Consider the following 27,095-nt stretch of genomic DNA (forward strand, 5'->3'; position numbering starts at 1 on the left):
AACCCAAGTGTGACCAGTCGGCAAAGAACACCCTTCTACAGCAACGGGTGAGCCAGGCCCATCAGTGTCACAGGGCATTGGCCCCCAGACTGGAGCTGCCGACGGGAAGAAGCAGCTCCTTCTCTACTCAGTGGTAGGCGGGCAGGATGCGAGCCTCGCGCTGCCGGTGGTCATCTACATTTGGGGCCTGCCCTGCCCAGGCCTTCCAGCGACATGAACAATAGTCACCCTTTTGAAGCCAGTCAGAGTTGAATTTCTGACTCTCATAACCACAAGAATCCTAACATAAATTTATTAAAAAAAAAAAAAAGCACCACGTGAATTACATTTTTTAATACTTAATTTCCAGACGGGGAAACTGAGGTACAGAGCTTGGGGAGACCAGTCGAGGCTCACAATAAACCTAGACTTGACTGCAAGGCATCCCATCTCTTAGCACATCCCACATGGACACTGTGGCCTGATGCCCTTCCAAGTCGCAGGACCTAACAGCTGCCTGGTTTCACACAGACACAGTCTAAGGAGAGGATACCCACCGGCCACACCTGAAATCTAAGAATAAGCAAGAGTCAAATTCACCACACACAAAGCCCCGCTCACCTGAGCTGCCGCCGCCCAGTGAGGTATCTCATTGCTAGACAGGCCTGTGGGAGCTGTATTTACTTATGTTGAGCTGGGTGGGAAAATGAGAGGTCCATAATACTTTGGAATGACTACTGTGTGTTCGAGAAAATAGGAGGACACCAAAATGTCAAGGGTGGGGGCGACCGTTGAGAGTCATGTTCAACTAAAGTTCTAACATCAGCATCAACTGTCCAAGCAAAACCTTTGGGGGAGATGCCGGGGCCCTGTCTGGTTCAACCTGGCCGAGAAAGCACCCAGGAAACAGGTTTTTGGGGGCTGGTCAATGTTTTTCCCCTTGCCCCGGGCAGAGGACAGGCAGGCTCAGCATCTGGGGAGTCATCACCTCCATCCCAACAGCGAGCTGGAACGGCAGGCAGCCCAGCCAAGCCGCTTGCAGCCCCGCACGCCAGGACCGGGCGGCCGGGCTGACTCACTTGCCTGTGTGCTTGCGGCCAAGCCTGCCCTGTCCACACCAGGGTTAGTCATGGCCAGGCCTGGTTAGAGAGCAGCCCTTAAAAGGATTGGAATGAAAGAGGTAGCATCTTTCCAAAACAAAATCGACAGGAACACAGAGTACAAAATGGGGTGAAATCCTCCTCCTTTACCCCAGTGTGGCCACAGGACAACTAAACCCCAGGGTTTTTACCCAGACAGCTTTCTCCTGAGTTTAAAAAAAAAAGAGAGAGAGAGAAAGAGAGAGAGAAAAGATGCAACTAAGCCAACTAAGATGGCTTGCTTACCTTGCATTTGCCCCTCACCTCCCCACCAAAGACATACTTGTTGGCATCGTGTCCCGGGCCAAATAGGAATTCCTTTGTCAAAGCGCTTCCTGCACACTTTGAACAGGAATAAAAGCATGCGGGGGTCTCAGCCTTACAAAGGGGGCTGGGCGGCACCAGAGAGATACTTCAGTTAGACTTATCAAAATGGGATCTTGGCATTTCCTGAGAACTGCCAAGAGATTCAGAATGGGGCCAGCAGGGTGGAGACGGGGTTGGGTTCTGGCTCCGAAATCACAGCAAACTGCCCAAATCAAATGAGTTCCCAGCCACGGATTTACGGAGCTCCTCCATCTTCCAGTTTCAGACCCTCCCAGACTAGGGACTCCCACAGTCCAGACTGATGGGCCAACAACAGCTGCTGGCTTTGGAGCAGCCACAACCAGCCCCGCACCCAAGAGGACAGCCCACAGCGGGAGCTGAGGACAGCCCGTGCGTGTGTTGCAGGAAGTGTCAGAGGAGTTCACTTCCAGCGAGCAGAGCCCCGATCCCATTTCTACCCCATGCTCTGCTCCACCCCGGGTGCCCGGGCCGTGGCCAGAGACCCCATCTGTGTGGCTGTGCACCCAACCCCTGCCACCAGAGAGCCTGCACGGCTGAAGCTTGCCTAATTCCAGAGCACACACCGTTGTCCAGATCGAGAAAGTGTTAGTATGTGAGTCAGAGCAAGGTGGAAATTCACCCAGAATCATCCCAATACAAAAGAGAAAGAGGAACGAATGATTGGCTTTTTGAGCACATGTGCCCCGAACCCCGGTGTACCTCACTCACTGTCCGAAGACAAGACAAGTCCAAAGACTGTGCTCATTGTCCAAAGACAAGACTTCAGACAAATCCTAACGTAAGAATCTAGGAAGTGATATCTGATTATTGGATCCTCCCAAAACATAATTGTCTTAAAGATATATAATCTCATTAAACATGGGTTTTCTTCCTGCAGTGCACTGAAAACAACGACCCGCGTCAAAAACCAGAATGGCAGGTGACGGGGACGAACAGAACTGCAATGAGCCTGACAACAGCGGTAACAGCATCAAGTGCTTGCGACCCAGGCCAGGCACTGCTCCGAGCACGGTATGCGTATTCACTCACTCCAGTCTCAGAATGACAAAGTAAATACCATCTGCTAGCCTCTGTTTACTGAAGGAGAAACTGAGGCACAGGGTTCCGAGTCATGAAGCCTGCTCTGGGTCACCCGTGCGATGAGGGCAGGGGACCTGCCCACAGCTGCCTGCAAAGGGCTGGGCCTGCAGAATGAGGTACACTGGCGTCGGGAAGGAACACGAGTGCCCATGGACACACAGGGGGACCAGACACAAGGGACAGCCCGGCTCGCGGCGCAGGCGGCAGGGTGGCGTTCACGGGCGCACTCACCTTCACTCTCCCCACTCGTCCTGATGCCTTTTGAACCACCCTCAGTACCTTTAGTCTTCTCAGCGTCTTCCTGGGCATCCTCGGCGGGCCCCTTCTCCTCCTCGTCTTCCTCCCCAACGTTTTTGTAGTTGGGTCTCTTCTGCACCCGCCTCTTGCCCTTGTGTTTGTTCATCTCAAGGGAGCGCTCAAGCGTCTCGGTGGGCTTAATGAAGCACCGAATGCTGGGCTTGGCCTAGGGAAGTCAACACACGGATTGGAACCTTGGAATCTCGCCCGACACCATCGTCAAGCTGCCTAGAGTTGCTGCCCCAAGAAATTCTATTTCTGGAACAAAACAAAAGTCTACCTCCTACTTCGTCATCAGGACGATGATGAACACCACCATAGTTAAGTCATCAGAACGAGAGCACCAGCTACCATCTACTCAAGCCCACCACCCTAAGTCAGAAACTCAGCACTTTACCAACACCAGCCGTGGGCTTCCCAAAGGCCATCGCTTGTCAAGGAAACGCCCTTCTGGTCAACACCTTTAGGGTACTTTGCATGTGCCAGACGCTGTTCTAAGGGCCCTGACTGCACTACCTCATTTGAACTTGACAACGACCCCAGGAGGTTCTCCTATCATTTCCCTCCCTCTATAGATGATAAAACAGAGGCTCTGAGGTGGTAGAGGACCCAACCACAGTCAAAGAGCCAGGAGGTAGCCGATCTGAGATTCAGCTTAACAATATTAAACAGCTTAACAATAACCCACAACCTTCGGACCAACTCCGAGCTGAAAACCCACCTACCATCCACCCAGTTTAGTTCCTCAGTATGGCATGCTGCTGTTACTGACTTTTTCAAGATTTTATTTATTTGAGAGAGAGAGAGAGAGCAAGCGAGCACACGAGCACAGGGGAGGGGCAGAGGGAGAAGGAGAAGCAGGCTCCCCGCTGAGCAGAGAGCCCAAAGCTCGGCTCAATCCCAGGACCCCAGGATCATGACCTGAACCAAAGGCAGATGCTTAACCGAATGGGCCACTCAGGCATTCCTAACTTCTAATTTAAATAAATGTATGTTAAAAGAAGCTGTATACTGCTATAGGGCAAGGAATACCAGTGTCTCTTATTGTGGTAAAATTAAGTAACAGAAAAGAAAAGCAAGGTGCACTAGATGTAGCTAAATGCTGGCTCTTAAAAAGGGGGGCTTGGCAAGTACCAGCAGCTGAAAGAAGTTCTCCCCTGAGAAGTCAGGAGGCTTTCTAAGAGAAATGAAAGAGGCCTGTGGGAAACACTGAGTTGTGTCCCAGTCCAGGTAACAAACATAAGATAGGCGGATGGCCACTCCCATCTTATAGATACGAAAACAGAGACTCCAAAGGACAAAGTGACATGCCCAGGTCACACAGCTCCTGAGCCAAGAGTCAGATGTGGAACTGAAGACTGCCCAATCCCAAAACCCAAGCTCCTCCTGAAATACAGGTGCTTCCTCAGGAGCTCAAACTCAGTTCTGGGCTCAGTACCCTCTAAACAGTGTTTACATGCAAATGGACTGGGTCTAGCAAGAAAAAAAAGACAAAAGAAAACTAGTCTGTTTGGGGCAGATTCTGACTCAAGTATTTCTCTCTTTTCAGGGTCTGGATGATGTCCAGACATCCTTTTGTCATTAAAAAAGGAAAAAGTTTTAAAGAAAACGTTTCCATTATCTTGATATGGTTTATCCATCTTCTGAATTTACCCCCAACCAACCACCCACCGTACTCTAGGGGCCACCGTACCTTGCCAGTAAGTGGAATGTGCTCAAGAAGCACAGATTAATTTCAATAACGCTCAAAACAAAACCTAATTGGAAGCTAAATTAGCATCCAAATCCAAACATTAATTTTTATTTACTCATTTTAGATTATTCATCCACAAAAATGACAGATAAATTGAGATAGGATTCTACTGCCCAGGAAACGCTGAGTGCATTACAGACACCAACGAGTGGGAGCCCAGAGATGGGAGCCCCCCGGGGGTACCGCATTGGACAGACAGCATTCATCAGAACCCACTCAGGATGCTGTGTGATCGAACACAGCCCTGGACAGCCCCTTCATCTTCTGCTGAAGGACTCGAACCCAGGAAATTAGGGTCCTGAGATAAAGTCACTGCTTCCTCTGATCACCACTTACTCCCAGACGCAATCAAAGCTTTCTGAAACAGAAAACCGAGATCGACGCAGAGCAAAACATGGCCCGGTTAGGAGGTCTAAGTAAAACTTCACGTGGATGGATGTAGAAACCTCTCCCCGAGGTCCGTGTGAACTCAGATGTACAGAAGTGGCAGAACAAAGGGAAGCGAACCAGCGTGCGAGGCCCAGGGCTGCTCAGAGCAGTGTGATCCCCAGCTGGACCCTGCCATGAGCTGTGGGTCCTCTCTGAGCATCAGAGACCTTGTCTAATACACAGGGTAGGTAATTCTGGCCTTCTAGAACTAAACGTAATCACGGATGTAAAAGTTCTTTCAGTAAGCATCCAACATAGGAGTCACCTTGCTCTCCCTGCCTCCTTACCAAAAAAAAAAAAAAAAAAAAAGGTAAGAGTCAACTGTGAAAATAAATTTAAAAACTTTCCAAAGGGATCTGCTCTTCTCGATGGTCAGGTGTTGGGAGGACGTGTTTACTGGGGAAATTTCAAACCTTTAAAATGCAACCCTACCCAGTGAACAGCTGGAAATAACCTAAATGTCCATCAACAGGAGAGTGGTTAGGTAATTACGGTCTGCCCATAGAATGGGAATCCACGAACATGTTAAGGAGACCCAGGTCTTTTTGTAGCTATGTGCATGGATTCCAAACTGGTACCAGGGTGGAGAAGCATGAGCAGGGAACTCAGCAGGCCCCCTACAGGTAAATCTCTTCAAAGGCTCCATGTGATGCTGTGAACTGCTTTTCCTGGAAAGCGGCCTACAAATATCTTAGGATTTCATCTCTGGGGGATAAAAGATTTCATCTCTGATTCTGTACCTGCACAAGCACACTTGCATTTTTTCATTTCTAGACCTTTCCATCTGGTATGCATGTTAACCTTTTTAAAAAAATTAATCAGGAATCATTTGGACATTAGAACTTTGAACTTTATTGTTCCTTTTTTTTTTCTTTTATATTCAAAAGCCTGTGTTTTTCTTAATACCGACAGCATCAAAACCCCGCCATTACCATGAAGAAGCTGACAAGGCCTGGCTGGGAAATGTGGACAGAGATTCATGACTGTTCCTGTGGCTCCTGTCAAGAGCCTTCTGGCTACTGGCCTCTCAGGACTCTCCATGGGACAGTGGACAATTCCAGAGTTCCAGATGGCAAGTCCACAGGAGCAGGGCCCATCCACCTTACAACCCCCGCAACGCCCACCGCCCCGCACTGCTATGCTCTCAACACAAAATCAGGTGCCTGGAACAAGGCAGGGCCTCAGGGGGCTGCTGTTGAGTGAATTCATGGCTGCGTGGTATGTGCCCACACTGCACCCAAAGTAAAAGAGAGAAGAACAAAGAAAAGTGTGGAATGGAAGAAAACAGGAGTCCGACAGCCTGGGAAGGTTAACTTTAGCACGGAGCAAGAGCAAGGATGGTGAAACTAACCAAAAGAAAGGGAAAAGCTCACTTCAGAGTCAATGTGATTTTAGGGATGGCCCAAGGGCTGAACTGCTCCCTAGAGTGCTTCTGCCCACTGGCTAACCATATCTCACTTTGGCCTCCACTCCTCCACCCTGAGGCTTCCAGCCTTGTGCAAAGTGTAAATACTCCAGAAGGGGACTCCGCAGTGGTCAGGAGTAACTAGGAGAGCCGGCTCTGCATGGACAGCGAGAGGGGTCTGTAGCAAGGGCTCAGGAAGGAGGACACAAACACACATAAGGCCCAGGTGTTGGACACGGGAGAAGACACAGCACTGTCAATGCCCCAGGTGTCAAACAGAATGTCCTCTGTTAGGTCCAGGAGTGCCCCCCACCCCCAGAAAGGCCACATGCACATTGCACATGAGAAAGCGAGCCACGATCGAGCAACCAATCCGGGATTCTGGTTACAATTAAAAAAGTAAAATTATCAGTTAAAACCTGGCCCTCTGTATCATGCTTTCCTGTGTGGAGAGAAGTGGGCATAACAGTACACACAGCAAGGTCTGGAAGGCTCCACAGGCTCCATATAGTTTTCCCTTCTAAAGAAGACAGTGAAGCTGGGGGAACTTTCACTTTCTCTTCTAGTTGTTTGTGTCCAGTCCCTGTGCCCAAAAAAGTATTACCAATGCCATTTAAATGTAATGAGTACCTTCAAAGAAAGTAGCTAATGTCACTAAACTAGATGCTTGAAAATAGGTAATCCAGGGACTCCTGGGTGGCTCGTGGATTAAGCTGCTGCTTTCGACTCAGGTCATGATGCCAGGGTCGTGGGATCGAGTCCCATATCCGGCTCCTTGCTCAGCGGGGAGCCTGCCTCTCTCTCCGCCTCTGCCTGCCTCTCTGCCTGCTTGTGTGCTTTCTCTCTCTCTCTCTTTCTGACAAATAAATAAATAAAGTCTTTAAAAAAAAAATAGGTAATTCATTACTTTTAGATGTATTCCGCCACAATTTTTTTTAAAAAGGCAGCTCTAGAAAGGGGGAGGGGTTAGAGACTGAGGACGAGCTACCAGAAATGTCTTCTGTCTTGCCCTAAGGTACGCACAAATGTAATTCTAAGCACAAAGCCACTGACAATCACTGCACTTTATTTATGTTATCCCTCGATTTAAAAAACATTCACCTAGAGATAGGAGTCAAGATGGCAGAGAAGTAGCAGACTGAGATGACATCGGGTCATAGAAAATCAGATAGTTATCAAGCCATTCCAAACACCTACAAATCCAACAGGAGATGGAAGAGAAGAAGAGCAGCAATTCTAGAAACAGAAAACCAACCACTTTCTGGAAGGTAGGACATGCGGAGAAGTAAATCCAAAGTGACAGGAAGATAGACCGCTGGGGGAGGGGCCAGCTTGCAGCAAATGGTGGAGCAACGGAGAATAAAATCCGAACTTGTAGAAGTCTGCTCCACTGAGAGATGTCACTCCAGAGGCTAAGCGGTGGTAGAGCCCTTGTGGAGACAGTGTGGTCTCAGGTTCCACGGGGTCAAAGAAGGATCGGGGGTGTCTGGGTATAGCAGAGCTCGCAGGTATTAGAGCAGGGAAGCCAACTACAGAGACGGAGCCGAGGAGGGAGCTCTCAGCTCGGGGTTACCTTAAACCATGACCCACAGCACGGTTGGGCCACTGCTCTTCAAGCACAGACCCCACAAATGGCAGATCCAGGGAGACGTACCAGAAGAGCAGTGCGACAGGCATCTGCTGGGTTTGGAGGCTCCAAACGGGGGTGTGTGCCAGAGACAGAAACGCTTGGTCACATTCCGGGTGAGCTCGAAGTGCGGCCAGAGAGCAGGGAGATGGGAGTGATTGACCGCTTTTCTCTGAGGGCACACTGAGGAGTGGGGACCCAAGGTCTCAGCTCCTCTGGGCTGGATATGGGGAGGCCGCCATTGTCATTCCCGTCCTCCAGAACTCCACACAAAGTGTTCAGGGAACAAAAGCTCCCAAGAGTGAACCTGAGCAGATTGCTCAGCCCAGCCCCTGGAAAGGACAGCGCAACTCCACCTTAGGCAAAGACGTTTGAGAATCACTACAAGTCCCTCCCCCAGAAGATCAGCAAGAACATCCAGCCAAGACCAAGCTCACTGATCAAGGAGAACAGCGGAATTCCAGAGGAGGGAAAAGCAAAGCATGGAATTCATGGCTTTCTCCCCATGATTTTTTAGTCTTGCAAAGTTAATTAAATTTTTTTAATTTTATTTTTTCATCTTAATTTTTTAAATTTTTGCTGTTTCCTCTTTTAAAGTTTTTTAACTAGTTTATCTTACTAATACCTTCCTAAAAAAAAATCTTTTTAAGTCTTCATTATTATAGTCATATTTTATCCTTCATTGTATCTAATTTTATTTTTTGTATATGTATAGGGTTTTTTCTTCTAAAAAATTTGGGGCTACAACTTCTTCTAATAGATCAAAATATACTCTAAATCTAGCACATGGCTTTGTTCTAGTTTCCAGCCTGAGCAAATTCTCTCCACTTTCTTTTTCTTTCTTTTCCATACCAACTTATCAACTCCTTTTTTAGATTTTTTAAAAATTTTCATTTTACAGTCATATTCCATCCTTTCATTATGTTTACCCTTATTTTTGCAAATATATAAGTTATTCTCTCTTTAAGATTCTGGGACGTAATTTCTTCTGAGACCAAAATACACCCAAAATCAAGTGGGTGGCTCTATTCTATTCATCAGTCTTATATATATATATTTTTTTCTTTTTTCTCTTTAAAAATTTTTTTGAACTTCTTTTTACCACCCCCCCCCCATTTGGGGTCTCTTCTGATTTGGTTAACGCACATTTATCTGGGGTCTTTACCACCCTTTTAGTATTTTATTCTCTAGTTCATATATTCTTATCTAGATAAAATGACAAGGTGGAAAAACTCACCATAAAAAGAGAGAACAAGAGGCATGACCAAGGCTGGGACTTAATGAATAAGGACCTCGGTGATATGTCAGATCTAGAGTTCAGAATAACAATTCTTAAGGTGCTAGCTGGGCTCAAAAAAGGCATGGAAGATATTAGAAAAACTCTGTCTGGAGAAATAAAACCCCTTTCTGGAGAAATAAAAGAACTAAATTCTAACCAATATGAAATCAAAAAAGCTATTAATGAGGTACAATAAAAAACAGAGGCTCTTACTGCTAGGATAAATGAGGCAGAAGAGAGAATTAGTGATTTAGAAGACCAAATGATGGAGAATAAAGCTGCTGAGCAAAAGAGAGACAAATAACTACTGGACCACAGGGGGAGAATTGGAGAGATAAGTGATACCATAAGACGAAACAATATTAGAACAATTGGGATTCGAGAAGAAGAAGAAAGAGAGAGGGGGGCAGAAGATATACTGGAGCAAATTACTGTAGAGAATTTCCCTAATATGACAAAGGGAACAAGCATCAAAATCCAGGAGGTGCAGAGAACCCCCCTTGAAATCAATAAAAATAGGTCCACACACTGACATCTAATAGTAAAACTTACAAGAATTAGTGACAAAGAGAAAATCCTGAAAGCACCCCAGGACAGGAAGTCTGTAACACACAATGGTAAAAATATTAGATTGTCAGCAGACTTATCCACAGAGACCTGGCAGGCCAGAAAGAGCTGGCATGATATATTCAGAGCACTAAATGAGAAAAACATGCAGCCAAGACTACTATATCCAGCTAGGCTACCACTGAAAATAAAAGGAGAGTTTAAAAGCTTCCAGGACAAGCAAAAAGTAAAAGAATTTGTAAACACCAAACTAGCCCTACAGGAAATATTGAAAGGGGTCCTCTAAGCAAAGAGAGAGCCTAAAAGTAGTAGACCAGAAAGGAACAGAGACAATATACAGTAACAGTCACCTTACAGGCAATACAATGGCACTAAATTCATATCTCTCAATAGTTACCCTAAATGTAAATGGGCTAAATGCCCCAATCAAAAGACAACGGGTATCAGAATGGATAAAAAACCAAAACCATCAATATGCTGTGTACAAGAAACTCATTTTAGACCCGAAGACACCTCCAGATTTAAAGTGAGGGGGTGGAAAACAATTTACCATGCTAATGGACATCAAAAGAAAGCTGGGGTGGCAATCCTTATATCAGATCAATTAGATTTTAAGCCAAAGACTATAATAAGAGATAAGGAAGGACACTGTAGGGCGCCTGGGTGGCTCAGTGGATTAAGCTGCTGCCTTCAGCTCAGGTCATGATCTCAGGGTCCTGGGATCGAGTCCCGCATCGGGCTCTCTGCTCAGCAGGGAGTCTGCTTCTCTCTCTCTCTGCCTGCCTCTCTACTTGTGATTTCTCTCTGTCAAATAAATAAATAAAATCTTTAAAAAAAAAAAAAAAGGAAGGACACTGTATCGTACTCAAAGGGTCTGTCCAACAAGAAAATCTAACAATTTTAAATATCTATGCCCCTAACATGGGAGCAGCCAACTATATAAACCAATTAATAATAAAATCAAAGAAACACATTGACAATAATACAGTAATAGTAGGGGACTTTAACACCCCCCTCATTGAAATGGACAGATCACCCAAGCAAAAGATCAACAATGAAATAAAGGCCGTAAATGACACACCAGATGGGCATCACAGATATAGTCAGAACATTCCATCCCAAAGCAACAGAACACACATTCTTCTCTAGTGCACATGGAACATTCTCCAGAACAGATCACATCCTGGGCCACAAATCAGGTCTCAAGCAGTACCAAAAGACTGGGATCATTCCCTGCATTTTTTCAAACCACAATGCTCTGAAGCTAGAATTCAATCACAAGAGATAAGTTGGAAAGAATCCAAATACATGGAGGCTAAAGAGCATTATACTAAAAAATGAATGAGTCAACAATGAAATAAAGAAGAAATGAAAAAATTCATTGAAACAAAAGAATGAAAACACAATTGTTCAAAATCTGTGGGACACAGCAAAGGCAGTCCTGAGAGGAAAATATATAGCAATACTTTATAATATATAGCCTTTCTCAAGAAACAAGAAAGGTCTCAAATACACAACCTAGCCCTATACCTAAAGGAGCTAGAGAAAGAACAGCAAAGAAAGCCTAAACCCGGCAGGAAAAGAGAAATAATAAAGATCAGAGCAGAAATCAATGAAATAGAAACAAACACACACACAAAAAAAAAACCCAAAAAAACAGTAGAGCAAAACTAGGAAGCTGGTTCTTTGAAAGAATTAGTAAGATTGATAAACCCCTGGCCAGACTTACCAAAAAGAAAAGAGAAAGGACCCAAATAAATAAAATCATGAATGAAAGAGGAGAGATCACAACCAGCACCAAAGAAATACAAATACTTATAAGAACATATTATAAGCAACTATATACACCAGCCAATTTGACAATCTGGAAGAAATGGATGCATTCTTAAGGACGTATAAACTACCAAAACTGAACCAGGAAGAAATAGGAAACCCAAACAGACCCATAACCAGTAAGGAGATTGAAGCAGTCATCAAAAATCTCCCAACAAACAAGAGCCCAGGGCCAGATGGCTTTTCAGGGAATTCTACCAAGCATTTAAAGAAGAATTAATACCTATCCTCCTGAAAATGTTCTAAAATATAGAAATGGAAAGAAAACTTCCAAATTCATTTTATGAGGCCAACATTACCTTGATCCACAAACCAGACAAAGACCCCATCAAAAGAGAATTACAGACCGATATCCTTGATGAACACAGATGTGAAAATTCTCACCAAAATACTAGCCAATAGGATCCAACAGTACATTAAAGGGATTATTCACCACAACCAAGTGGGATTTATTCCAGGGCTGCAAGTTTGGTTCAACATCTGCAAATCAATGTGATACAATACATTAATAAAATAAAGAACAAGAACCATATGATCCTCTCGGTAGATGCTGAAAAAGCATTTGACAAAGTACAGCATCCTTTCTTGATCAAACCCTTCACAGTATAGGGATAGAGGGCACATAGCTCAATATCATCAAACCCATCTATGAAAACCCACAGCGAATATCATTCTCAATGGAGAAAAACTGACAGCTTTTCCATTAAGGTCAGGAACACAGCAGGGATGTCCACTATCGCCACTGCTATTCAACATAGTACTCGAGGGCCTAGCCTCAGCAATCAGACAAGAAGAAGAAATTAAAAGCATCCAAATCAGCAAAGAAGTCAAACTCTCACTCTTTGCAGATGATATGATACTTTATGTGGAAAACCCAAAAGACTCCACTCCGAATCTTCTAGAACTTGTACAGGAATTCAGTAAAGTGTCAGGATATAAAATTTATGCACAGAAATCAGTTGCATTTATATACACCAACAACATGAAAGAAGAAAGAGAAATTAAGGAGTCAATCCCATTTATAATTGCACCCAAAACCATAAGACATCTAGGAATAAATCTAACCAAAGAGGCAAAAAATCTGTACTCAGAAAACTATAAAGTACACCTGAAAGTAATTGAGGAAGACCTAAAGAAATGGAAGAATGTCCCATGCTCATGGATTGGAAGAACAAATACTGTGAAAATATCTATGCTACCTAAAGCAATCTACATGTTTAATGTGATCCCTATCAAAATATCATCATTTTCTTTTCAAAGAAATGGAACAAAAAAATCCTAAAATTTATATGGAACCAGAAAAGACCCCGAATACCCAGAGGAATGATGAAAAAGAAAGCCCGAGTTGGTGGCATCACAATTCCAGACTTCAAGCTCTGTTACACACCTGTCATCATCAAGATAGTATGGTCCTGGCACAAAAAAAGAAACAGATCAATGGAACAGAATAGAGAGCCCAGAAATAGACCCGCAACTCTATGGTCAACTAATCTTTCACAAAGCAGGAAGGAATGTCCAATGGAAAAAAGACAGTTTCTTCAACAAATGGTGTTGGGAGAACTGGACAGCCACGTGCAGAAGAATGAAACTGGACCATTTACTTATACCACACACGAAAATAGACTCAAAATGGTTGAAGGACCTCAATGTGAGAGAAGAATCCATCAAAATCCTTGAGAAGAACATGGGCAGCAACCTCTTCGACCTCAGCTGCAGCAACTTCTTCCTAGAAACATCACCAAAGGCAAGGGAAGCAAGGGAAAAAATGAACCACTGGGACTTCATCAAGATCAAAACTTTTACACAGCAAAGGAGACAGTCAACTAAACCAAAAAACATCTGACAGAATGGGAAAAGATATTCGGAAATGACATATCAGATAAAGAGCTAGTAACCAGAATCTATAAATAACTTATCAAACTCAACACCCAAAGAACAAATAATCCAATCAAGAAATGGGCAGAGGACATGAACAGACATTTCTGCAAAGAAGACATCCAGATGGCCAAGAGACATGTGAAAAAGTGCTCCACATCACTCGGCATCAGGGAAATACAGACAAAAACCACAAGCAGATACCTAACCTCACACCAGTCAGAATGGCTAAAATGAACAAGTCAGGAAACGACAGATGCTGGCGAGGATGCAGAGTAAGCAGATCCCTCCTACACTGTTGGTGGGAATCCAATCTGGTGCAGCCACTCTGGAAAACAGTATGGAGACTCCTCAAAAATTTGAAAATAGAGCTACCGTGGGACCAAGCAATCGCATTACTGGGTATTTACCCTAGAGATACAAATGTAGTGATCCAAAGGGGCACGTGCACCCGAATGCTTATAGCAGCAATGCCCACAATAGCCGAACTATGGAGAGAACCTAGATGTCCATCAACAGATGAATGGATCAAGAAGATGTGGTATATAGACACAATGGAATACTATGCAGCCATCAAAAGAAATGAAATCTTGCCATTTGCAGCAAGGTGGATGGAACTAGAGGGTATTATGCTAAGCAAACTAAGTCAATCAGAGAAAGAGAATTATCATATGATCTTCCTGATATGAGGAAGTGGAGATGCAACATGAGGGGTTTGGGGGGTAGGGAAGGAAAAATGAAACAAGATGGGATGCGGAGGGAGACAAACCATAAAAGAGTCTTAATCTCACAAAACAAACTGAGGGTGGCCAGGGGGAGGGAGTAGGGAGCGGGTGGCTGGGTTATGGACATTGGGGAGGGTATGTGCTATGGTGAGTGCTGTGAAGTGTGTAAGTCTGACGATTCACAGACCTGTACCCCTGGGGCAAACAATACACTCTATGTTAATAAAAAAATAGAAAATTTAAAAAAAAAATTCACCTACAGACTTTTCAAGGAAATCTCATTGTCCTAATGCCCTAAATACAAACTAGGAACAATTCAGACAAGTCTGGAGGCTGGAGTCACAGCCATCACCAGGGGACTGACCTCACTCACTGAGCCAGACCAAACACCAAGAGCACGGCTGTCCTGGGGCTGCCTGTGCAGAGCCCAAAGCCCAGCCTGGAGCGGGCAGTGCTCCGCCATGTGTCCACGTGGACACCAGGGGCACGGAGGAAGGAGTGGGGAACTATGCCAGCCAGGGGAGGCAGAGGCAAGAGGGAAGTGCAGGAGGGCTTCACGGAGAAAGAAATGACTGGTCCAAGTTTTGCCGGAGTAGCCGGCAAGGTAGCCGGAGTTCACCAGAAGCAGCTTGGGAGAAGAGGAGAATGGTAGGAAGGCCAGCTCAGAGCTCTGGCCATTCACTCTTTATTTCTGTAAAGGCCAGGGCCACTGGAGCTGGGGCGCCTGGTGACGTGCTTGGCCATCTCCTCCAGGGAGCAGCAGGCACACCGGAAGTGGGGCGGTGGAGCTGGGCCCACTGGGCGGCCCCTCCAGCCCCCGGCTCTTGATGGACCTCATGGTGCCCATGGCCTAGGACGAGCTCTTGGGGTACCTCTGCCTCTGTACCTGGTAGATCCAACCTGCAGAGAGGCTTGCTTTGTACCCATTCAATGGTTCACTGGGAATGGCAAGGAAAAGCACCAAGGCAGGCTGGGACCGGTGGGGACGCTGGAAAGCCAGAGCCCAGGCCCAGTGTCCCACTGCTCCCCACCTCCTCCCTGGGCCTCAGTTCCCACAGGCACCAAATGGGCCTCATAGCAGCACCACCCCCACAGGCCAGTGCCAGAATGTAGCACATCTCCTTGCAACCTGTTTCCAGGTACTAACGACTATCACTAAGGTTCCGTGGGCAACAGAAGTGTACCCACTGCTGCCGCTGTGAGCACATTATATACACAGACTCGCGTTATCCTCCAACAGCTGACTAGGGAGGAGAGGGTGCTGCAGAGGGCAAAGGACTGGCCCAAGGTCACCCGCTCAGCAAAGGCAGAGCCGAAGACAGAGCCAGGATTTGGATCTAGGGAGTCTGGCTTCAGTGCCCAGGGGCCTGATGATTCTACAGCACCGCTTCGGCACTCATCCCCTTCAATAAGCACCTGGCAAGTCTGCCAAGGTGGGCCCGGCCTCCCGCAGGGCAAATGCTAATCAGAGCGGCATGGGGACACATGCCCTGAAAGCTCAGGGACGGATGACAGAGCACTCACGAGGCAGCCTCCTGACCTCACCATCATGACAGCCGCCCACCATGTGTAATTACTCCCCAGTCTGCCTCGTACACACAAGGCTCCGAATGTCACAGGGGGTGACAGAGACCCAGGCCAGCACCAACTATAACCAAAAGCACTCGGCTTTGCAAACGGCCGTGAAGGGAAGCTCGGCAGATAGCCACTGCAGAGTGAACCTCTTCTGGCTCCACAAGGCGGGGACCAGCAAGCAAACATCAGAGGGCAAAAGCACTAGGCTGGCCCCCGGGTGCACACACCACAGGCCGGACCCCGAGTAATGTGGGGCTGCGGAACTGAGGCCAGCACATGTCCAGAATGCACAACCATGTCCGTGAAGCAATTGGACAGCACTGCCGAATGTAAGGGAGAAAATAAAACCCATCAGGAGAAACGTGAAGACGTAAGAGGCCAGTTCCATGAACAAGAGGAGCGCAACATCCAATTATCAGGGACTTTACAGCTGCAGAGGCAAAAACCAGAGAGATGTCCACAGACCTGGCACCAGAACGCTCTCGGAGCTCCGAGGATGTGCACTGCACCTGTGCCGGGCACCGTGCCCGGATGAGATGCAGCAGGTAGCAGCAAGATGGGGCTGGGACGGCCCAGGAAGCAAAATTGGGTGCTGCCAGGCCCAGGAGACACCAGCCTCATCTCCTCCCTTGGCCTTCTCCCACTCCACACCTAGCGCTGACTGGTCTGCCCCTTCAGTGCTGTGCCTGGCATTCGACCAACAGCTAATGAGTGCTGGGGGAGAAATTAACTGCAAGATGCTTATGAGGCAAGAGGCGTGTTCAAGGCTCATGCAAAATAAAACACACTCGCTCAGTCAGTGACAACACACCAAACACCTATGGGGTATTTCTTTAGGAAGAGTGTTTTACTGGAACTTATTCTCAAGGAAGAAGGAGCTGTGGGATAGTGGGAACTCCCAGGCATCCTAAACATTTGGCTCAGAAGCCCACATGTCATGCTGAACTGAGAGTGACTGTCGCTCCAGACAGTGACGGAGGGCATGAATCAGAGGCAGCATTGCGGGTCTGGGGCTGGACGCCTGCAGTCCCCTGGTGCTGGGGGAGGACAGGATGATCACCTAAGCTCTGGGGGTGTCGGCTTGCTCATGCACGGAATGGAACGATAACACCTCCCCACTCTCTGGGTTCTCAGGAGCCTAAAAGGAGACGTCAAAGGCGATGAACAAGATGAGAAACGCGCCCTCTCTCCCACTGATCTGGTATTTCTTGCACAGGGGTGCCTGTTCTGATCCCAGCCAGTATATCCCCACCAAGATGCTGACTGACCATTTTCCACACTTTGCCCATCACAACCCACCCCCAGCCCTCACAACCCCCAGGTCAGCTCCTCATCTTTCAGTCCCCCACCCAACAAGGCCACCTCCTCCGGGATGCCTTCCCTCACCTTCTTCTCTCAAAGCTGGTTTGTTTCTTCCCAGATTCAAATCTTCAATCTGTGTCGACATGCTTATGTACTATGCTTCCCCCTACCAGAATGTCAAGATAGGGACCTCGTCTGTCTCGTTCGTCCTGTATCCCAAGGCCAGCCCAGTGCCTGTCTAGAATGTGTGGGTGCTCCAGAAACACATGTGGGAGGGGGCAGGGGGGTGAGCAAGCCAGCCAGCCTGGCACACAGGGAGGGCTCAACAGAAGGGCACTGCTCTTACTGCGGAATGACCCATCGCAGTAGTGGGACCAGGGCAATACCATGTGAGCCAATAATGCCCCGAAGCCTTCTTTTCCTTTCCTTTTGTTCATGAAGCTGGAGGTTTCCAGCAGGGTCCCCTGGAGTAAGGTTACGAGCATCACAGCAAGTGGTCAGCGAGTACTCAATCACAGGACAGCCAGAACTCTGAACTCCCTGGGAAAACCCCACCGACTGTCTCCCGGGATTTGAGTTACACCCACCTGCCTCGTTTGGGGTCTTCAGCTGGACAATGAGTTGATTCACACCAGTCCCCTCCTGGCCCAGTCATTAAACCGCTGGGGCATTGGAAAGGGAAGTGAACAAAGTGGCCCTTTTGTCACCTGTGTGTGGCCCCCCCGCCTCCTGTCAGACAAAGCACCCTGAGCAAAACCAAGTTTCCCGGTGGGAGGACCCTGGCATGGACCAAGACTGGATCTCCTTGGCTCGTTATAGACAAGGTACTCAATTCCCTCATAGAGATTCACTATTTCAAGACAAGTGATGTTTATTGTAGGAGCCATGCTAAAACCTGGGGCCACAAAGGTTATGATGTTCCCATTTTTCCTGATCTAAACTCCAGAGTCTCCCAATGGCTCCCAAGGCACCATATGCCTCAAAGGCTTGATGACTCCCTGACCTTACCCTACTACTATGCCTTGCCACGCGGCTCCTTGCTGTTCCTGACACACCAGGCACATTCCTGCCTCGGGGCCTTTGCACTGACTGCTCTTTCCAGCTGAAGCGCTCTTCCTGCAGAAATCTATATGACTCACTTCCTCATCTCCTTCACATCTATGCTCAACTTCATCTTCCCAATGAGCCCTACCCTGGCCACTCTGTGGAGAACTGCACCCTCTCAAGCCTTTTAGTGCTGCCCTCTCTCCCTTCTCTAATTTACTACTGTTGCTTTTCTAAAGCACTTCTCGCATTCTAACATGCAACAATGTTTACTAACAGTTTTGTTGTTGCTCTCTCTCTTCCCATGAAGACAGAAGCTCCTGGAAGCTCCAAGCAGGTCCGGGGCCTTATTAGTTCCCTACTGTACTATGGTGCCTATAAAAGTATGTGGCACCTGTCCAACAATTATTTGTTAAGTAGAGGAATAAGTTAATTCTGACAAGGCTTCAAAAAACTCAGAATCTCGTTAAAAAACACAAATGCCCACAGGGGCCAGGCGGCTGATAAAAACCAAGTCTCAGGGCAGAGATGCCAGAGCAGTGGGTGCCTCATTTTTCTGTCCCCACCCCCAATTTTCCAACTTTTCACAGAAACCTGGAAGAATTCACCAACGGCTCAACGCAGACTAGATGGTCCCCATTCAACACTGGGGGAAAGTGGGGGAAGATGAGAATATCTCACATCAAGGAGCAAGCAGTCTCCAGCACTGGGGCCACCCCAGCCCGCTCTGTGTCATGCTGCCCAGCAATTACAGAAAAGCCACCAAGGTCATAGCCATAACATCTTCTCCACCCCCACTGCACCCCAGATGGCTCTGCTTTTCCCTGTTGTCTCCTCCAACATATGGCCATTCCAAGAACCCTTGGCCCTTCTCGGGCTCACTGGACTAGGACTGGCCTCCCTGGCCCTCAGGTGCAATCACCCTCAGCCCTGCTAAAGGCTCTCCCACCGCAAGCATCCAAGCTATGGGACTTCTGTCAATTGTCCAGCCCCACCTGCCCAGGAGAAAGGAAGAGGTGACTGTTCTAAGAGGTCTCTCATCCACAGCACCCCACTCGCTAAGTGGAAGGAGCCACGCTCTGGCTTCTCTGATTCTGTCACATCCTCTTGGGCATGAATCAGCACCACCACACTCCAACCTTCTGCAGGCCATGGTGGTGACTAGGACCGAGCATTCCATTCAGGGATTACAGGACAGACCACAACAGCCCCATAAGAAAGGGAGAAGACACAATGAGTTCAAATTCTTTTGTGGGAATGTTTGTATCTGTGCCAATGAAGGCCCTTGATTTATGGTGATCTATTTTTTCCTTCAGTGTGCCCCATCAACTCTCTCCCAGAAGCCTCTTACCACTTTCAGGAAGAAGAATGTGTGTGCTTCAGAAGCAGAATTGATTAGCCAGGGATCACGAGTAAGGTCAGGGTCACTGAAAGACTCAGGGGAGCTCTAATTCGGGCTGCAGAGAAGGCTACTCTGCGTGCTGCATTCAATACGCAGGAGGCTCCGCCGCCGTCTGGTTCAAGCCTGGTTTGCAGAGACAGTCCTGCAGCAGCGACCAGGGGACCCAAGACAATGACAAGTGCTCTGCCTCTGCACACACAGAAGCAGAGGAGTCGGGCTGCTAGGTTCTCGGCTGCGGGCTCCACAGGCCAGGAGCAGAGGAGTATTCGGCCGGCAGCAGACCCAGCTCCCAGGAAAGACAGAGAGGTGTCATGCAGAGAGGACACGGAGGCTCATGTTTTAGGGGTGCCCTCATGCACTCTTGGGATCCCCTGAGAATCACAGGGAAACCATTCCAACTAGCCGAACTGGTTCCTACAGAGGGGTGGTCGACATCCTCGCTTTGGGACAAATAAGTCTATTCTGCCCCCAGGATTCTCAGTCCCCATCCTGAATTCATAGCCAGCCAACCAGAGAAACACACCTAAGCTGGTTAAGCCTTTGCACTTTCCAGAGAGCGAATCTGGGGCTAGCTAAGTTGCAGGTCCACGAATGAAAGAGCTCAGCTCCCTGCCACCAAACGGCAACAGTTCACTATTAGTGTTATCACTGCTATCGCTGTTGCGGACACCTGGCCCTTGGTGCCTCTGTGTCTGGTCACAAGGTGCCCCCCTGAGGGGTGCTGTAAGTGTGCCTCTACCCTCATCATCCCAAGAAGGGAGGTCCCAAGTAGGAGACACAGGATTGTTGCGCACCTTCAGAAACTAAGATCGTTGTAACGTCAACATCTAATATTCAGACTTGATGGGCACTAAGCTTCAGGAGAAGCACTTTACCCTGCATCTAATCCTCTTTGCAGGCCTGGGTCCATTATTCTAATTGGAGAAGGGAGGAAACGGAGGCCTGGGGAGGCGGACTAACTTGCCCTGATTTGCACCTAGTGAGAGCAGAAGCCAGAATTTGGGGGGCCCGGGCAGCCTGACTCCAGAGTCCACTCCACTAGACTGTCCCTTAAGATGGGATGCAGAGCAGTACCCAAAGCAACCCGCTCTAACGCTTCCCCCTCCAAGCCCGCCACGGAGCAAAGAGAAGGTGGCATGTGAGCGTCAGGCTCTGAAGCTATTTCTGTTTTGAGAGTCATTAAGAACATCACGAGAGCCCTTGTGACCCCACGCCCGGTTCACTCATCGACTGGCTTGTTCTTGTAGCAAGTGCCTGTGAGCATCTCCGGCAAGCCCACGATGGCCCGGGTTGATGCCAGCATCTCCAGGACATGGCCTCATCTGCTGGCGGGGCACGGGAAGCCCAACAAGGCTGGGGGTTGTGTCTTTATTATGCAGAAACGGACCGAATGAATACAAAATGAAGGAAACTATTCCACAGAAGCAGAAGATGAAAATAGGCCCTCAAAAAAAAAAAAAAAAAAAGCACCTGTAGGCAACGATGCGTATCCCATCACCTCATCTAGATTTTCATGTTGCAAAAATAATGAGACGTTAGCAGTTTCAGGATTAGTGTTCCTCTTCTATTTCCCTCGACAAGAAACAGGATCTGCTCTGCATTAGAATTATAGCAAGAACTGGCCCTTAGCAGGAACCATATGATTTTAATGCACAGATGAATTTCAATTCGACATTTACCTAAACATGCTCATGTGTTTTAAATTTCACCCTAAATTATAGACTTTTCAAATAACTCTGCTCTTCCCTCTGCTTCTCTCTCTTCAATTTTGGTTTGGTTTTGTGAAAGGTCTGCTGGTAAAAATGAAGCAATACCAGTAACTTATCTACAAATTACGGGAAGGAGAAAGTAGGTTAAAAAAGATCAAGAAGCTTAAAACAAGCATGATCAAACCACATCCGAGTTAGGCAGGAAACAATAGGAGACCGTTCTCGCTCAGAGGGAAGAAAGGTGAATCTTACCAGGACTCCTGTCAAGCAAGTCATAAATGGGGTTCACCTCCACTCGGCCCAAGTTTCAAGTGCACTCATCAGAACACAACAAAGTTCGATTCTGCGCCCAGAGAAAGGCAATAGCCGGAAGCAGAAAGCTGACACTTTCACTTGGGCTGGCAATTCCTCTCACGCTCAAAACAATCTCATTTTTGGTTCAGGCGTCCACTGCGGTGAGCCGTTGTGTGCCTATCACAATGGAGGCAGGAGCCTCATCTCCAAAGGAGGCAGGAGAGAGAAAGAACAGATCTCCTAAATGCTCCCTCTCATTAGAGGGTTCGACCGAAGTGGGTATCCCAAGCTGAGAGGTCAGCAGGGACTTTGTGCCATCTGCTTTTGCTCAAATCGCAAACCCCAAGCATTGAGACCAGTAGCCCGCTGTGACAGGGTACCAGAGTTTTGCAAGATGTGACCCCTGGGGGATGACCAGGGCAAGGGTATGATTATTTTTCACAACTGCATGCCCATTAGTCGCAATGAAAAACCCTGCAAACCCCAGCACCCCAAAGATCTCTGCATCATCTCTCTGAACACCAAGTCGGACTTTGGCACCAAATGTCTTACAGGAAGACATTCTGGGACAAAGCCTGAGTGGCAACCAAAGAAAGTCCAAAGGGATTCAGCACATCCCAGCTTGCTACCAATGTTGATGCCGTAAGGGGCTGCAGAGGCGGCGTGGGGAGTGGGCACGTCCGATGGCAAACACATGCCTCATCTGATGGTGGGGGTTGCGGTGGAGAAGCTTACTGCAGAAACACGTGTGTAATGGGGACCAGGCCTGCTGACTGTTCAACGCAATCCCGAAATCTGCATTTATGTGCAACTTCCTAAATGTTAGAGTTGGTCGTTCATAAAATTTTCTTTTAAATACTCCAAACACCAAACCAAACAGCTCTGAGGGCTGGGCTGGACCCATCAGGTACGTTTTCGATAGAGTTCCCTCCCGTCCTCACCGACGGTCCTCCGGGGTAAGGACCAGCCCTCCCTGCTTTCTAAATGGGGTGAAACACTGTGTTTTAAGGGAGCCTCGGGCAAGCCCTCAGCAGCTCTGCTCGGGAGGCCCCGGGGACTCTGCGGAGTCAGCGCAGCACCTCGGGCATTCAGTCACAAGACGGAGTTTAAGAAAGTTGCAGAGAAACATCTCTGGCTCCACGAACACCAAGTCAGTTCCACGTTTTCGCTATGGTGTCCTGGCACAAGCCCTGAGGGGAGTCCTTCCCGGTTCAATACTCATCACCCCGTCACCTCTAGGTTCCCCGTTCTCTTGCCAAAAGCAACTCCTTCCCTTTAGAGCACTTGTATAAGACTGGAGAGAGTGCATTTCTTGGTCTATCTGATCAACATCGGTCTCTCCCACTGGACTCTAAAGCTCCAACAAGACAGACTATTTAGGATGTCCGCAGTGCTAACGCGGTGCCTGAGCCAAAGAAAGGGCTTAATAAACACTCGCTGAATGAATCAAAGGAGGGATAGGCCAGACAGGGGCCGTGAAAGGGCCCCATTCAATTCAGCTGAACTAGTGCCACCACCAACAAGGACAGAAAGTTTCTGGGAACGTTTTCAGAGGCTCTGTGACTCCCTTGAACAGCAAAATGGCCCGGCTGAGCCGCCGCACACCAGAAAAACCAGCACGGCAGCGACTCCCGTCACTGCACTCTGGGCGTTCCGGGAGTTTCAGGCTATGGGACCACAATCCACCAGCCTCCAAGCTCAGGTATGGCAACAGAGTTAACTGCCCAAGGGCAAATCTAGCCCTGTTACCTTTGTGCCTACTGCCCAAGAAACCAGTGGAAGACACAGAGCGCTCACGAAGCTGCCTTTGTGTGAAATACTGTGCTCGTCTCAGATACACAGGCCAAATCCCAGCTGCGACAGATATGGGGAGACAAGGTGACTGCCAGAGGCGCCTAAAGCTGCTTCAAGGAGAAGGAACGAGGAGCAACGCAAGGGCATTCCAGGGTGCAGGTATGGAAAAGGCACAGGGTCAAGGGGCGTGCTGGGGAAAAAGCAAGCTGGACCAGTACCGAGGAACCCTGGAGCTCAGGCCATAGGAGCAAGGTGGTAGGAGGGAAGACAGGCAAGTACACATGGGCCATGCTAGGAAAACCCTGGAAGAAATCGTGATACCGATCTCTGGAGTCTTCCTTTAGCAGAGCACAAAATGCACCAATACACACAAACCACAGACGTGCTCTATTTAGGCCACAGCTGGGGGTGATCATTTAAAATGTAGGAGTGTCTGCATCCAAATGCAGATTTCCAGCTTCTTTGGAATCATGAGGAAAGCAGGCACTGCTGCATCCATATTCCTACTGAACTACAGGTAGAGCTGGAACAGTAGCTGCTAAGGACGTATATGCTCTCCAATTTGCCCCAGTCCCCACCCTCCCCTACTGCTCTCTCGTATCATGCATAGATGTTCTCTGTCCAGTCTCTGTAGGTATTTGTGTCTTAGACAAGGTACCCTCTCATTCCGTCCCAGTAACAGCGTCTCACAGATACGTAACTGTGGGCCCAGAGCAGTACGATTTCCTGTTCAATAACATGTGATAATCAGTTCCCCAACCCAAGTTTTCCTGGGTACACATTTAAAGACTGATTAGGTTCCTTGAATCCCCGACCAGCTTACACATCATCACTGCCACAGAGGCAGAAGGTTGGTTTCTGGTTTTAGAGAAACACACGCGTGAGCAAAACGGGCAGCGGCTTCTTATCAAGGTCTAGGAACAGTCCCGACGCTAATGACTTACACAACTTCTCTGAACATCCTGTTCAGTCTTAGCGTACATCTCAGACAGATCACCATTCAGAATGACGTCAGCTAATGAGTTCACCAGGGGTGCGTGATGTATAATTAGGAAGACCTGGTGAGAAAGGAGACATAGGATTGGCATTAAAGCCTGCTCCCTATCTACCTCTTCCTTCCTGGATCAGAAACAACTAGGTTAGGCTACTTCATCCCTGTGTTAAGCAGCGTTCCCCATGAAGCAAAATCCAAAGAATGGGTCCCATTTAGGCAAAAGCAGCCAGGCCTCTCTCCTTCCAGGGTCAGCCCCTCCTTTGTTCGGACTGTTGCCTATTTGGCTGGCTGCTCCCCAGCGGAAGGAAGTGCATTAAAGCAAGACTGTCCCTCACGGCTGGGGGAAGCCAAATCCGGCTGAAGCGGAGCAATGTGGGAAAGCAGAAGCCAAAACAGCACACTCCTTCCTCTCCACAGGCATTTTAGTGTCAAATTTGATTATGCTAAGACTGGAAGGCACCGGCCCAACATTTCAGTTATACGGGAAGAAGGGGCTGGCGAGTCTTGTTCCAATCAAGGACTTGGCAAAGGGTCGGCTGCCCAGAGATCCCATCACTGGAATGAGCTCTGACCCCCGAGATGCCATGGCAGCATTGGGAGGTGTGGACGCTGCGGGGAAGGAAAGCCACACGAGCCAGAGTCGGGCCTAGCTGTGCCAGCAGGCAGAATCAGCAGGGGCGGGGCTGTCTGGGATGGCCCTACTGCCCCACCCTATTGCCTAACCTTCAGCAGAACGGCTTTGGGAATCGGGGTGCTGGAAGCTGGATCAGACACACCTGCTACTTTGTTTTAAAATACCAAGACCATACCAGTGGTACAGCACAGCTTGGGACATACCCACCATTTATACAGAAAAAGGGCGTGTGTGCACATTTGCATCTGCTTACATACACACGGAACAGGATTTCTAAACCCCCGGCACTAGTATCCGGCCATATTCTTTGTTGCAGGGGCGGGGGGGGGATGGTGCAGGGGGGCTGTCGTGTGCATTGGAGGATGTTGGCAGCCTCTCTGGCCTCTTCCCAACCAGAAATGTCTCCAGATGTTGCCAAACATCCCTGGGGTGGTGGGGGAGCAAAATCACCCCCAGTTGAGAACCTCCCCGCCTCCACAGGCAACATCTCTGGAAGGGCACAGGAAAACCCTGTAACTGTACTTGTCCCTGGGGACAGAAATCGGGTGACAAACCAAAAGTAGGAAGGAAACTCGGTTTTTACCTGTTTGAACTTTTTAACTTAAAGAATTTATTACAAACATAAACATTGTTAGAAAAAGAAAAGAAAGAGAAAAAAGGATAAGAAAGAAAGAAAGAGAGAGAGAAAGAAAGAAAGAGGGAGGGAGAGAAAGCCTTGCCAGACACTGGAACACTGCTGCACCTGCGGAATGGGACCGGGTGCCTGGGGACGGGAGTAAGAGGGAGACTTCTCCAAGGACAGCATCCCCGGTCACACTAAATTAACATGGTAAACGTGAATTTTCTTGGTTTCGTAGCTGTGCTTATCAAATAATTTGTAAGGATGCTCTGACGTAGAGACCAAAGACATGAGATTTCTACCTGATTGGAGGTTTTCACACATTTTGGGGCATCGCTATGAAAAAGCTAACTGAAAATGCAGGGGAGAGCGGGCCCTGTCACTTCGGCTGAGGATGCTGAATCGCACACTCTGCTTTTCATGAGATACTGCACAAGTCATCCGGTGCGTGAGCCGATAGGCCTCCTCTAAGGATTCAGGAGCAAGGGGCTTCTCAGAGAAAGGGCGCGGCCTGAGCCCACACTCCTCAGATGGGACGCTGTCCACGCAGCGCCCCAACAGCTACGGGGTCCTGGGAGTGTTCTCCTTGGGATTCCTGTGGCTGCGCATCTGGCGCCCAGACTCCCAGAATCCCAAGCAGGAGGTTCGGGCAGATCTGTAACGAGGCAGCGGACAAGGGTGCCAGGGAAGCTGGGGTTTGTGCTGCGCTTGGCTGCACAGAGGGGCATTCAGAAGGAGTGGGCACTGGTGCAGGGCTCCAGGCAGACAGAGCCCCCGGGACGAGACTCCAAGGGGGAGCAAGCAGCAGGCCACGTGTGGACCCCGGCTGGCTTAGCCAGCACAGAGAGGCCAGGGCTGCGACTCTTCTCGGCTCTGCCTCCATCTCCAAATGGCCCAGGGACCAAGCCAGAAGGCCATTCTCTCGGCAAAGCCAGTAAATACCCAGGCCGCTGCAGAAGTGGGAACAGAGCTCTGGTCAAACGTTCGACTACTTGACAGTCTAATGAGATGGCCCGAAAGTCTGGACGGCTTGTAATAAAAATATTTTTCAAGTTATGTAACTGGGTCACCATGGAGTTTTTCCCTTCTTGTAAATATTACATAATTATGAGAAGGAAACACGCTTGTTTAAGGAGGGGGAGCAGACAAATTGGCTCAAGACGCAAATCTGGGAATGGAGGCCGCTAGGAGGTACCTTCCAGAAGGTAATCTGGGAACTGCAACCATGACAAAAGTCTTTAAAAACAGCCTCATAGTGGAAGTTTCTTAGAGCAAGGCTGCCGCAGGGATACACACACCGGGTCTTACGGTCAGGGGCTTACTTCAAAATGCTGTGAATAAGACCCACGCCGTCCATATTTCCGGGGTATTTAGAACACTCCTTGGTTGTTT

General features: G+C 48.2%; 1 protein-coding gene across 9 annotated transcripts in view; it reads right to left on the reverse strand.

The window, feature by feature from the left end:
- CLEC16A (C-type lectin domain containing 16A) overlaps positions 1–27,095 on the reverse strand; it is a 215,145-nt gene that overhangs the window by 155,780 nt on the left and 32,270 nt on the right. For 7 of the 9 annotated variants that reach the window (XR_009407029.1, XR_009407030.1, XR_009407031.1 and 4 more), the window contains 2 exons: positions 24,401–24,514; positions 2,778–3,009 (listed from right to left, as the gene is read on the reverse strand). Coding sequence is in view for 6 of the 9 variants with exons in the window: in XM_059415314.1 (XP_059271297.1) it covers positions 2,778–3,009; positions 24,401–24,514 (346 nt within the window). In the remaining 3 variants the exon portion in view is untranslated. The remainder of the gene's footprint in view (positions 1–2,777; positions 3,010–24,400; positions 24,515–27,095) is intronic. The other 2 variants (XM_059415312.1, XM_059415313.1) reach the window with 2 other exon arrangements.

The sequence above is a fragment of the Mustela nigripes genome, chromosome 11 (assembly GCF_022355385.1).
Source record: "Mustela nigripes isolate SB6536 chromosome 11, MUSNIG.SB6536, whole genome shotgun sequence".
NCBI classification, from domain to species: domain Eukaryota; kingdom Metazoa; phylum Chordata; class Mammalia; order Carnivora; family Mustelidae; genus Mustela; species Mustela nigripes.